Raw genomic sequence first — 14,577 nt, 5'->3', positions numbered from 1 at the left:
GAACTGGGTGATGGGCATTAAGGAGGGCACTTGATGTAATGAACACTGGGTGTTATATGCAACTGATGAATCACTGAATTCTACCTCTGAAACTAATTAAAAAAAATACTAAAAAGAATGCCGAATGGGAAAAAATCTTCCACTAAGAAAAGTCTACTCAGCAAGGCTATCATTCAGAATAGGAGAGTTTCCCAGCAAACCAAAACTAAAGGAGTTTGTGACCACTAAACTAGCCCTGCAAAAAATATTAAAGGGGACTATGAGTGCAAAGGAGAGACCAAAAATGACAAAGGCAATAAAGGATCAGAGAAAATCTCCAGAAACAATGATAGAACATTTAATTAAATGGCAATAAATACCTACCAATCAATAATTACTTTTTTTGTTAAAAAGTAATTAAAATTATATTTAATTGAATTTAGAAAATATATTCTGAGTGATACACACACACATACATATGTACTTTTCTTGTAATACGCTTGGTTTTTCAGAGGATTGAACATAATATGAATACATCAGCTATCAGCATTTCAGTATATATTTAATATTCACTAGGATCCTGCAAGATTAGTGGGAGACTATTAAATGCATAATTTCTGTGGGTTTATCTCTGTGTCTGACCTACCATTTAGAACATGGTATTTATTTATTTATTTATTTATTTATTTATTTATTTATTTAGTAGTGTTCAATGATTCATTAGTTGCATATAACACCCAGTGCTTATCACAACACGTGCCCTCCTTAATACCCATCACCTGGCTACCCCATCCTCCCACCCCCCTTCCCCTCTAAAACCCTCAGTTTGTTTCATGGAGTCCAGAGTCTCTCATGGTTTGTCTCCCTCTCTGATTTCTCCCCCCTCCGGTTTCTCTCCCTCCCCCCAATTGTCCTCTGCCCTATTCCTTATGATCCGCATATGAGTGAAACCATATGATAATTCTCTTTTTCTGCTTGACTTATTTCATTAGGCATAATTCCCTCCAATTCCATCCATGTTGATGCAAATGATGGGTATTCTTCCTTTCTGATGGCTGAGCAATATTCCATTCTACATATGTACCATATCTTCTTTATCCATTTTTCTGTTGAAGGGCATCTTGGCTCCTTCCGCAGTTTGCTGTTGTGAACATTGCTGCTATGAACATTGGAGTGCATGTGCCCCTTTTCACTACATCTGTATCTTTGTGGTAAATACCCAGTAGTGCAATTCCTGGGACATAGGGTAGCTCTATTTTTTTTTTTTAATTTTATTATGTTATGTTAGTCACCATAAAATACATCATTAGTTTTTGATGTAGTGATCCACGATCCATTGTTTTCGTATAACACCCAGTGCTCCATGCAGTACGTGCCCTCCTTAATACCCATCACCGGGCTAACCAATCCCCCCTCCACCCTCCCCTCTAACACCCTGTTTGTTTCTCAGGTCCATAGTCTCTCATGGTTCATCTCGCCCTCCAATTCCCCCCCCCCCCATTTTTCCCTTCCTACTCCTAATGTCCTCCATGTTATTCCTTATGTTCCACAAATAAGTGAAACCATATGATAATTGACTTTCTCTGCTTGACTTATTTCACTTAGCATAATCTCCTCCAGTCCCATCCATGTTGATGTAAAAGTTGGGTATTCATCTTTTCTGATGGCTGAGTAATATTCCATTGTATATATGACCCACATCTTTTTTATCCATTCATCTGTTGAAGGGCATCTCGGCAGTTTGGCTATTGTGGATATTGTGGCTATGAACATTGGGGTGCATATGGCCCTTCTTTTCACTACATCTGTGTCTTTGGGGTAAATACCCAGGAGTGCAATTGCTGGGTCATAGGGTAGCTCTATTTTTAAATTTTTGAGGCACCTCCACACTGCTTTCCAAAGTGGCTGTACCAACTTGCATTCCCACCAACAGTGTAAGAGGGTTCCCCATTTCTCCACAACCTCTCCAACAACAACATTGTTGTTTCTTTCCCTGTCCATTTTTGCCATTCTAACTGGTGTAAGGTGGTATCTCAATGTGGTTTTGATTTGAATTTCCCTGATGGCTAATGATGATGAACATTTTTTCATGTGTCTGTTGGCCATTTGTATGTCTTCTTCAGAGAAGTGTCTGTTCATCTCTTCTGCCCCCTTTCTGACTTGATTATTTATTTTTTGGGTGTTGAGTTTGAGAAGTTCTTTATAGATCTTGGATACCAGCCCTTTATCTGTAGTGTCATTTGCAAATATCTTCTCCCATTCTGTGGGTTGCCTCTTTGTTTTGTTGACTGTTTCCTTTGCTGTGCAGAAGCTTTTAATCTTGATGAAGTCCCAAAAGTTCTTTTTTGCTTTTGTTTCACTAGCTTTTGGAGATGTATCTTGAAAGAAGTTGCTGTGGCCGATGTCAAAGAGGTTACTGCCTATGTTCTCCTCTAGGATTTGGATGGATTCCGGTCTCACATTGAGGTCTTTCATGCATTTTGAGTTTATCTTTGTGAATGGTGTTAGAGAATGGTCGAGTTTCATTCTTCTGTGTGTAGCTGTCCAATTTTCCCAGCACCATTTATTGAAGAGACTGTCTTTTTTCCATTGCATGCTTTTTCCTGCTTTGTCGAAGATTATTTGACCATAGAGTTGAGGGTCCATATCTGGGTTCTCTATTCTGTTCCATTGGTCTGTATGTCTGTTTTTGTGCCAGTACCATGCTGTCTTGGTGATCACTCCTTTGTACTATAGCTTGAAATCAGGCAACGTGATGCCCCCAGCTTTGTTTTTCTTTTTCAACATTTCCTTGGCGATTCGGGGTCTTTTCTGATTCCATACAAATTTTAGGATGGTTTGTTCCAGCCCTTTGAAAAATGTCATTGGAATTTTGATTGGGATGGCATTGAAGGTATAGATTGCTCTGGGTAGCATAGACATTTTAAAAATGTTTATTCTTCCGATCCATGAGCATGGAATGCTGTTCCATCTTTTTGTGTCTTCAATTTCTTTCATGAGTGTTCTGTAGTTTCTAGAGTATAGATCCTTTACCTCTTTGGTTAGGTTTATTCCGAGGTATCTTATGGATTTTGGTGTTATTGTAAATGGAATCGTTTCTCTAATTTCTCTTTCTACAGTTGCGTTGTTAGTGTATAAGACAGCAACTGATTTCTGTGCATTGATTTTGTATCCTACCACATTACTGAATTGCTGTATGAGTTCTAGTAATTTGGGAGTGGAGTTTTTTGGGTTTTCCACATAGAGTATCATGTCATCTGTGAAAAGAGAGAGTTTGACTTCTTCTTTGCCAATTTGAATACCTCTTATTTCTTTTTGTTGTCTGATTGCTGTTGCTAGGGCTTCTAGTACTATGTTGAACAACAGTGGTGAGAGTGGGCACCCTTGACGTGTTCCTGATCTTAAGGGAAAGGCTCTCAGCTTTTCCCCATTGAGGATGGTATTCGATGTGGGTTTTTCATAGATGGATTTTATGAGCTTGAGGAATGTTCCCTCTATCCCTATACTCTGGAGAGTTTTAATCAGGAAAGGATGTTGTATTTCGTCAAATGCTTTTTCTGCATCAATTGAGAGGACCATATGGTTCTTCTCCCTCCTCTTATTAATGTGTTCTATCACATTGATTGATTTGCGAATGTTGAACCACCCTTGCATCCCGGGATAAATCCCACTTGGTCGTGGTGGATGATCCTTTTAATGTATTGTTGGATCCTATTAGCTAGGATTTTGTTGAGGATTTTGGAATCCACATTCATCAGGGATATCAGTCTGAAATTCTCCTTTTTGATGGGGTCTTTACCTGGTTTGGGGATTAAGGTAATGCTGGCCTCATAGAATGAGTTTGGAAGTTTTCCTTCTGTTTCTATTTTTTGAAACAGCTTCAGTAGAATAGGTATTATTTCTTCTTTGAATGTTTGGTAGAATTCCCCAGGGCATCCATCAGGCCCTGGGCTCTTGTTTTTTGGGAGGTTTTTGATCACTGCTTCAATCTCGTTACTGGTTATTGGCCTATTCAGGTTGTCAATTTCTTCCTGTTTCAGTCTTGGCAGCTTATAGGTTTCCAGGAAGGCCTCCATTTCACACAGATTGCTCAGTTTATTGGCATAGAATTGTTGATAATAATTTCTAATAATTGTTTCTATTTCCTTGGTGTTAGTCGTGATCTCTCCCCCTTTCATTCATAATTTTATTAATTTGGGTCCTTTCTCTCTTCTTTTGGATAAGTCTGGCCAGTGGTTTATCAATCTTATTAATTCTTTCAAAGAACCCTAGTTTCATTGATCTGATCTACTGTGTTTCTGGTTTCTAATTCATTGATTTCCTCTCTAATTTTAATTATTTCTCTTCTAATACATGGCTTAGGCATCGTTTGTTGCTTTTTCTCTAGTTCTTTAAGGTGTAAAGTTAGTTGGTGAATTCAGGGTTTTTCTATTTTTTTGAGTGAGGCTTGGATGGCTATGTATTTCCCCCTTAGGACCACCTTTGCAGTATCCCATAGGTTTTGGACCGATGTGTTTTCGTTCTCATTGATTTCCATGAATTGTTTAAGTTCTTCTTTGATTTCTTGGTTGACCCAAACATTCTTGAGTAGAGTGGTCTTTAGCTTCCAAGTGTTTGAATTTCTGCCAAATTTTTTCTTGTGATTAAGTTCCAGTTTTAGAGAATTATGGTCTGAGAATGTGCAGGGAATAATCTCAATCTTTTGGTATCGGTTGAGACCTGATTTGTGACCCAGTATGTGGTCTATTCTGGAGAAATTTCCATGTGCGCTCGAGAAGAATGAGTATTCTGTTGTTTTAGGGTGGAATGTTCTGTTTGTATCTATGAGGTCCATCTGGTCCAGTGTATCATTCAAAGCTCTTGTTTCCTTGTTGATTTTCTGCTTAGATGATCTGTCCATTGCTGAGAGTGGAGTATTGAGGTCTCCTACAATTAATATATTGTTATCAATATGACTCTTTATTTTGGTTAACAGTAGGCTTATGTAGATGGCTGGTCCCATGTTGGGGGCATAGATATTTACAGTTGTTAGATCTTGTTGGATAGACCCTTTAAGAATGATATAGTGTCCTTCTGTGTCTCTAACTACAGACTTTAGTTTAAAATCTAATTTGTCAGATATAAGAATTACTACTCCAGCTTTCTTCTGAGGTCCACTGGCATGGAAGATGGATCTCCATCCCTTCACTTTCAGTCTGGATGTATCTTTAGGTTCAAAATGAGTCTCTTGTAGACAGCATATGGATGGGTCCTGTCTTTTTATCCAATCTGCAACCCTGTGCCGTTTTATGGGAGCATTTAGGCCATTCACGTTGAGAGTGATTATTGAAAGATATGAATTAAGGGCGCCTGGGTGGCTCAGTTGGTTAAGCGACTGCCTTCGGCTCAGGTCATGATCCTGGAGTCCCGGGATCGAGTCCCGCATCGGGCTCCCTGCTCGGCGGGGGGTCTGCTTCTCCCTCTGACCCTCTTCCCGCTCGTGCTCTCTGTCTCTCATTCTCTCTCTCTCAAATAAATAAATAAAATCTTTAAAAAAAAAAAAAAAAAAAAAAAAAAAAAAAAAGAAAGATATGAATTAATTGTCATCATGTTGCCTGTGAAGATGTTGTTTTTATAGATTGTCTCTGTAAATTTCTGTTGTATATCACTCTGGGGTCTTTCTCTTTTTTAGAACCCCCTTAATATTTCTTGCAGGGCCGGCTTAGTGGTCACATATTCTTTCAATTTCTGCCAGTCTTGGAAGCTCTGCATCTCTCCATCCATTCTAAATAACAGCCTTGCCAGATAAAGAACTCTTGGCTGCATGTTCTTCTTGTTTAGTACCCTGAATATGTCTTGCCAGGCCTTTCTGGCTTGCCAGGTCTCTGTGGATAGGTCTGACGTTATTCTGATGTTCCTCTCTCTGTTTGTAAGGGATCTCTTCCCCCTAAACGCCCTTAAGATGGTTTCCTTGCTTCTAAGATTTGCAAGTTTTACTATTACATGCCGGGGTGTTGGCCTGTTTTCCTTGATCTTGGGAATAGTCCTCTCTGCCTCTAGGACACGAATGTTTGTTTCATTCCCCAGATTAGGGAAGTTCTCAGCTACGATTTGCTCAAATATATCTTCTAGTCCTCTCTCTCTCTCCACTCCCTCTGGGAATCCAATAATTCTGACATTGGAATGCTTCATGGTGTCACTTATTTCTCTGATTCTATTTTCATGGATTCTGAGTTGTTTTTCCCCGGCCTCCTCTTTTCCCTTTTTATCTATTAAATTGTCTTCCAGGTCACTGATTCATTCTTCTGTGTCACTTACCCTAGCTGTTAGATTATCCAGATTGGATTGGATCTCATTGATAGCATTTTTAAATTCTGCCAATTCAGCTTTCATTTCTGCCCTTAGAGACTCTATGTTGCCATTAATTGATTTCTCCATTCTAGCGATTGTCTTCTCAATTGCTAGCCTGAATTCCATCTCCTGCATCCATTTGTAAATCTGTGGCATAAGTCATAATATCTGAGTTTTCCTATTTTGGATGTTCCTCCTCCTAGTCATTCCATTGATGGGTGGATGAGGGAATGTATAGAGTCCAAATTATTGACAGGAGGCAAGCAAGATGCACCTGTTTTCTAGGGACTTTAGGGTTGCTGGCCTCTTGTTCTCCCAGCCTGTCCTACGGGGGAAGGACCTGCTGCAGTGTAACTCAGGCAACCCTGTTTGGGCAGAGTTGCCCTGCCCCTCTGTGGTGGGGGATGAGCTCAGTGGGAACCAGTTTTTGGGGCATTTGTTCTCTGGTGGCTTTCCACGTCTCTTCTGAGAGTCAGAGCAGAAGAGACTATTTCCAACCCTCTGCCTCAGAGCAGAGAGATTGCAGTCTGTTCTTCAGTGAGCTCTCCAGGCCACACTATCCCCGTTTCTCTCTGTGCTGCTATAAACTGCAGCATCCTGGGTTGTGCGCCCCTCCACAGCGCCCCCAGTCCTGCCTCCAGGACGGGGCACGTCTCTGCCCTTTGTGCTTCTAAAACCGCCAGCCACTCCCAGTTCACATGCGGGACCCCGCCGCTCCGGGTTTCTGTCCCGGGTGGTGCCCTAAAGTCCTTTCCCCCCTGCTTCCGGTCTGCAAGCCTATGCCCCATCCCAAGCGCGGGAGGCTATCGCTCACCAGTGGTGTAGGATCTCCACAGCCAGGTTCCCTCCCACTGCCGTTCCTTGAAACCAACCGTCTGTGATATTCTGTTTGCAGAGATCCAGATCTATCTTTCTACATCTCAGGCTGATTTCATGGGTGCTCAGAGTGGTCTGGTAGATATCCAGCTCAATTCTGGGGACCAGTTGAAATAGGGTCCCCTACTCCTGTGCCATCTTTTCTCCTCACATCCTTCTGCCCACTTTTTGACTTGATTATTTGTTTTTTGGGTGTTAAGTTTGAGAAGTTCTTTATAGATCTTGGATATCAGCCCTTTGTCTGTAAGTGTCATTTGCAAATACCTTCTCCCATTCTGTGGGTTGCCTCTTTGTTTTGTTGACTGTTTCCTTTGCTGTGCAGAAGCTTTTTATCTTGATGAAGTCCCAAAAGTTCATTTTCGCTTTTGTTTCCCTTGCCTTTGGAGACGTGTCTTGAAAGAAGTTGCTGTGGCCTATGTCGAAGAGGTTACTGCCTATGTTCTCATCTAGGATTTTATGGATTCCTCTCTCACATTGAGGTCTTTCATCCATTGTGAGTTTATCTTTGTGTATGGTGTAAGAGAATGGTCAAGTTTCATTCTTCTGTATATAGCTGTCCAATTTTCCCAGCACTGGATTATTTTTTCTGATTTGTCAAAGATTGGTTGACCATAGAGTTGAGGGTCCATATCTGGGCTCTCTATTCTGTTCCATTGGTCTATGTGTCTTTTTTACTTCCGGTACCATGCTGTCTTGGTGATTACAGCTTTGTAATATAGCTTGAAATCAGGCAACGTGATGCCCCCAGCTTTGTTTTTCTTTTTCAACATTCCCTTGGCAATCTGCGTAGTTTTCTGGTTCCACACAAATTTTAGGATTATTTGTTCCAGCTCTTTGAAAACTGCCAATGGTATTTTAGAGAGGACTAGAAGGTATAATTGAACAAATCATAGCTGAGATCTTCCCTAATCTGGGGAAGGAAACAAGTATTTATATGCAAGAGGCAGAGAGGACCCCTCCCAAGATTAATAACAATAGACCAACACCCCGACATATAATAGTGAAACTTGCAAATCCTACAGCCAAGGAAACTATCATCAGACTAGTTAGGAGGAAGAGATTTTTTACATATGGAGGGAGGAACATCAGAATAACATCAGACCTTTCCACAGAGACCTGGCAAGCCAGAAAGGGCCTTTCAGACTTCAGCAATATAAAAACTTTTGCACAGCAAAGAAAACAGTTAACTAACCAAGAGGCAACCCATGGAATTGGAGAAGATATTTGGAAATACATTACAGATAAAGGGCTGGTATCCAAGATCTATAAAGAACTTCTCAAACTCAATACTTCCCAAAACAAACAATCCAGTCAATAAATGGGCAGAAGACATGAACAGACACTTCTACAAAGAAGACATACAAATGCCTAACAGACACATGAAATATGTACAATATCACTAGCCATCAGGGAAATACAAATCAAAACCACAATGAGATACCACCCCACACCAGTTAGAATGGCAAAAATTAACAAAAGAGGAAAAACAAATGTTGGCTAGGATGTAGAGAAAGGGGAACACTCTTACACTCTTGGTGGGAATGCTAGCTGGTACAGCCACTCTGGAAAACACTATGGAGGTTCCTCAAAAAGTTAAAAATAGAGCTACCCTATGACCCAGCAATTGCACTACTAGGTATTTACCCCAAAGATACAAATGTAGTGAAAAGAAGGGGCACATGCACCCCAATGGTTCACAGCAGTGATGTCCACAATAGCCAAAGTGTGGAAGGAGCCAAGATGCCCTTCAACAGATGAATGGATAAAGATGTGGTCCATATACACAATGGAATATTACTCAGCCCTCAGAAAGGATGAATACCCACTATTTGCATCGATATAGATGGAACTGGAGGGGATTATGTTAAGTGAAGTAGTCAGGCAGAGAAAGACAATTATCATATGGTTTCATTCATATGTGGAACATAAGCAATAGCTCAGAGGACCGTAGGGGAAGAGAGGGAAATCTAAAGAGGGAGAAATCAGAGAGGGAGATGAACCATGAGAGACTATGGACCCCAGGAAACAATCTGAGGGTTTAAGAGGGGCGGGGGGCAGGGGGAGGGGGTAACAGGGTGATGGGTATTGAGGAAGGCATGTGCTGTGATGAGCACTGGGTGTTATACGTAACTAATGAATCATTGAACACTACATAAAAAGCTAATGATGTACTATACAGTGGGTAACTGAACATAATAAAAAAAGATTTTTTGTAATAGATAAAATTATGTATCCTAGGAAAAAAATAAAGGCATTTTGGGAATATAAAAACAAAAAAACAAAAAAAGAACAACGATAAAAGAAACAAAAAAATTCCACTACATAAAAATATACAAATCTACATTTCTCAATATTTCCATAAATTCCAAGATCTATAGAAAGATCAAAGCCAAATCCTAACTAATGTCGAAGGAATTGTATTATTTTTTCCATTGAGGTTGAGACAGTCATGGAATAAATGTTTCATGAATGAATACATAATAAATAAGACTATTTTATCACCTTTTAATCCCTCTAATTTATGTCTTCTCACTTCCTTGTATAATATTAATGAAGAAATAACTTAAATAACAAAGACCCTTTACTCATGATATTGATAAATGTTTGTATGGCATCACAAGAGATTTAATGTACAAGATCAATATTTGTATATTATTATTTAATATACAAACCATATTGTATATCTATCCATTCATTCAAGTCTATATTTCTGAAGATCCAAGCATTAGCATAGAAAATACAAAACTAGATATCAAAACAGTTTCTGTGGGATTTTAGAATGAATTAAATGCATTCAGGTTTATGTTTACATCCTCTTTGTGTTTGTTGTATTACAAACAAAATTACAAATTCCTAGTGACTATTTTCTCTGAATTTATGCCAATGTTTAGAGTCATAATAGAGCTAAGTAGGATGATTACAGTATTGCATTCACAGAATGTTCATATACAGCAACTATTCTATTAATTATGTCTATGGTCTAGGGATTGGTTACTTCACTAGAAATTAAAGACAGATTCACACCAATAGTGCACGAAGGTTTCTTTTCCTCCACATCCTTGCCAACACTTGTTATTTCTTCTGTTTTTGATTTTAGCCATTCTGACAGGTGAAAAGTGATATCTTATGGGTATTTTAATTTGCATTTCCCTGATGATTAGTAATCCTTAGTATCCTTTCTTGTACTCATTGACCATCTGTATCTTCTTTGGAAAATGTCTATTCAAATCCTTCACCCATTTTTTAAATTGGATTTTTTGTTTTTTTGGTGTTGAGTTGTATAAGGTCTTTATATAATTTGGATATGAGCCCCTTTTTGGATATATCATTTGCAAACATCTTCTCTCATTCAGTAGGCTGAGTTTTTGTTTGTGGGTGTTTTCTTTCCTGTGCAAAACCTTTTTATTTTGGTGTAGTCCTAATAGTTTAATTTTTCCTTTGTTTCCCTTGTCCGAGGAGATGTATTTAGAGAAATGTATCTATGGCTGATATAAAAAAAATTACTATTTTCTTGCACCAGTGGTTGAGATACAAATTGGTGCACTATTGTGGAAAAGAGTATGGAGTTTCCTTGAAAGGTTAAAAATAGAATTACCATATGATCCAGTAATTCCACTGCTGGGTTACCCAAAGAAAACAAACAGGCATAAAAACTAACTTGAAAAGATATATGCACTCTTACAATTATTGCAGCCTTACTTATAATAGCCAAGATATAGAAGCAACACGAGTGACCATTTATAGATGAATAGATAAAGAAAATATGGTGTATGTATACACACAATGGAATATTACTCAGCCATAAAAAGAACAAAACCTTGTCATTGGTGAAAACGTGGATAGATCTAGAGGGAGTAATGCTAAGTGAACTAAGTCAGGCAGGAAACACAAATACCATATAAGTTCACTCATATGTGAAATTGAAGAAACAAAACAAATGAACAACAAAAAAAAGAGACAAACAAAAAAACAGACACTTAACATAGAGAACAAACAAGTGGTTGCCAGTGGGGAGTGGGGACATTGATGGGTGATATAGATAAAGTGGATATAGAGTACCTTATCAGGTTGAACATTGGATCATTATATTGTACACCTGAAACTAATATAACACGGTGTCAATTACATCTGAATGAAAAAAATAAAGACAATTAGAAAACATATTTCGTTGCCTTATCCAGGGTAATATTTTGCTATGACACCTGGTTCCTCTTCAATTTTGTAGATTCATGGTCAACTCTCACCAGTTTCCTCAGTGAAGTCTTCATGTCCTTATTCCGTAGGGTATAAATAAGAGGGTTGAGACTTGGAGTGATGATTGTGTAAAAGAGGGTGAGGAACTTGCCCTGGTCTTGGGAAGCACTGTTGCCTGGTTGTAGGTACATGTAGATAACAGTTCCATAGAAGATGGACACAACAGTGAGATGAGATCCACAGGTATTAATTGCTTTGTGTTGGCCTGCTTTTGACTTTATTCTCAGCACAGCTTTGGCGATGTAGCCATAGGATATAAGAATAAGGCTGAGGGGTGTAAGGACAATGACAATGCCTAAAGCAAAAACAGACATTTCAACTGTTGTGGTGTCTATACAAGCTATTTTGACCATAGCTGGCAACTCACACAAGAAATGGTCCAGAAGGTTGTTTCCACATCGAGGCAAATTCAGGGTGAGTGTACATAATACTACAGAATTGGCCAAACTAATGCTCCAGACTGTGATTGCCATCTTGAGACGGAGATGCGGGTTCATGATTACCAAATAATGCAAGGGCTTACAGATAGCTATGAAACGATCATAGGACATAACAGCAAGGAGGAGGCACTCAGTGGACCCCAACCACATATAAACGTAGAGTTGAGTGACACAGCCCACATAGCTGATGGTCTTGTCAGGTCCCCACAAGTTAACCAGCATTTGAGGGATGATGCTAGTCGTGAAGCATAGGTCCAGGAAAGATAAATTCCTGAGGAAAAAATACATTGGCGTGTGCAGATGGGGATCCAGGAGAGATGCAAGGATGACGGCTGTATTACCCACCCATGTAATGAAGTAGAAGATAGTGACAACTCCTGATAGGACCATCTCCAGTTTGGGATGGCCAGAGAAACCAAGCAGAACAAAACCGTGTAGAGAAGTGTAATTGTTTTGGTCCATAGTCCTTTAGTGACCAAGTCCTAGAATGAGAAGAATAGAAGGAGGTGAAGGAGGATGGGGATGAAGATGAAGAGGAAGAGGAGCAGGAGGAATAAGAAGAAGAGAAGGAGGAGGAGAAGAAATCTGTCAATACAATCTATATAATTAAATGCGGAATTTAAAAAGGGAAATACTTTATGTTAATACTTAAAAATAATGGGTAAAAGTGAATATTAGAGCCAAGTAATCTGGTCTTTGTTTTAGATCCTTTTATAGTGATGTTTAATATTATATTTTTATCTAGGTGAGCTTGGCAAGGTTACTCTTAAAGTCAAGTTCTGAAATTTCTCACATTTAAGTTTGGAAGTTTGGAATAGATCTGGTTCTAAAGTGATGTGACCCTCCGATTCTGTACAAATCTTTTGGCTTGATATAGTGAACACACTCTTTTACTTGGTCAGCAAATTCACCTATGAAATGCAATTATTTTGTGAATGTCAGAACGAGGAAAAGAATGTTCCTCTTTTTTCATATCTTAGTGAGTAGCACTGTTGATATCCCAGTTTCTTATGTAGGAGATATGGCATTTATCTTTGGCACCTTTATCTCTCTCATCCTGGTACCTAACTTATCACCCAAACTGGTAAGTTTGAAAGCAAATTACATGTTAACTGTCCTCGCACTTTTAAAAAGCTTCCACAATCTCTACCCTAATCCAACCCACTATCGTCTCTTCTCTAGATTCTGGCAACTATCTTCATTCCTTATCCTGACTTTTTAAATTCTTTAAAAAATTTTTTTCATAGTTTAAAAAATATTAGTGAATATACAGTGTAATATTCATTTCAGGTGTAGAATTTAGTGATTCAATCTTCCATAAAACACCCAGTGCTCATCAGAAATGCCTTCCTTAATCCCCATCACCTATTCAACCTATCCCCCTGCCCACCTCCCTGCTGGTAACCATCAGTCTGTTCTCTTGATTTCCCTCTCTGTTTTTTTTTTTTTTATCATGTTCATTTGTTTTTTGTTTCTTAAATTCCACATATGAATAAAATGATATGGTATTTGTCTTTCTCTGACTGACTTACTTTGCTTAGGATAATACTCTCTAGCTCCATCCATGTCATTGCAAATATACATACCACATCTTCTTTATCCTTTCACTAATCGATGGGCATTTAGTTTGTTTCCAAAATTTGGCTATCATTGATAATGCTGCTATCAACACCAGGGTGCATGTATTCCTTCATATTAGTGTTTTTGTATCTCTCTGGTAAATGCCTAGTAGTGTAAAATAGAAAACCCAGAGATAACCCACAACTACAGTGTCAATTAACCTCCAACAAAACAGGAAAGAATATCCAATGGAAACAAGAGAGTGTCTTCAACAACTGGTGTTGGGAGAACTGGACAGCAACATGGAAAAGAATGAAACTGGACCCGTTTCTTACATCAGACACAAAAATAGATTCAATACGGATCAAAGACCTAACTATGAGTCAGGAAACCATTAAAATCCTGGAGGAGAACACAGGCAGTAACCTCTTCAACATCGGCCATAGCATCTTCTTACTAGATGCGTCTCCCATGGCAAGGGAAACAAGAGCAAAAATAAACTATTGAGACTCCATCAAGATGAAAAGTTTCTGCATGGTGAAGGACACAATCAAGAAAATTAAAAAGCAACCTATGACATGAGAGAAGATATTTGCAAATGACATATCTGATAAGGGTTAGTATCCAAAATATATAAAGAACTTCTAAAACTCAACACCTAAAACACAAATAATTAAGGAAAAAATACATAGAAAACATGTATAGACATTTCTCCAAAGAAGACATCCAGATGGCTAACTAACACATGAAAAGATGCTCATCATCACTTATCATCAGGGAAATACAAATCAAAAGTACAATGAGATACCACCTCACACCGGTCAGAATGTGTAAAATTAACACACAGGAAACAACAGGTGTTGGGGAGGATTGGGAGAAAGGGAAAGCCTCTGACACTGCTGGTGGGAATGCAAACTAGTGCAGCCACTCTGAAAAACAGTGTGGAGGTTCCTCAAAATTTAAAAATAGAACCACCCTATGATCCAGCAATTGCACTAGGATGTATTTACCCAAAGGATACAGATATACTAATTTGAAGAGATATATGCACCCCGATGTTGATAGCAGCATTATCAACAATAGCCTAATTATGGAAATTGCCCAATGTCCATCAGTTGATGAAAATGAAAATATGGTA

At 38.8% G+C, this 14,577-nt stretch overlaps 1 protein-coding gene across 1 annotated transcript; it reads right to left on the bottom strand.

Annotated features, from left to right (window-relative positions):
- Positions 1-11,378: 11,378 nt before the first annotated feature.
- Positions 11,379-12,341, bottom strand: LOC118553450 (olfactory receptor 2W1). The gene has a single exon (XM_036120477.2). The coding sequence runs from the start codon at positions 12,339-12,341 to the stop codon at positions 11,379-11,381; it is 963 nt and encodes a 320-aa protein (XP_035976370.1).
- Positions 12,342-14,577: the final 2,236 nt, after the last annotated feature.

Source organism: Halichoerus grypus, chromosome 9, assembly GCF_964656455.1.
Source record: "Halichoerus grypus chromosome 9, mHalGry1.hap1.1, whole genome shotgun sequence".
NCBI classification, from domain to species: domain Eukaryota; kingdom Metazoa; phylum Chordata; class Mammalia; order Carnivora; family Phocidae; genus Halichoerus; species Halichoerus grypus.
Note: the sequence above shows the minus strand (reverse complement) of the source record. Positions and strands in the feature narration are given on the sequence as shown.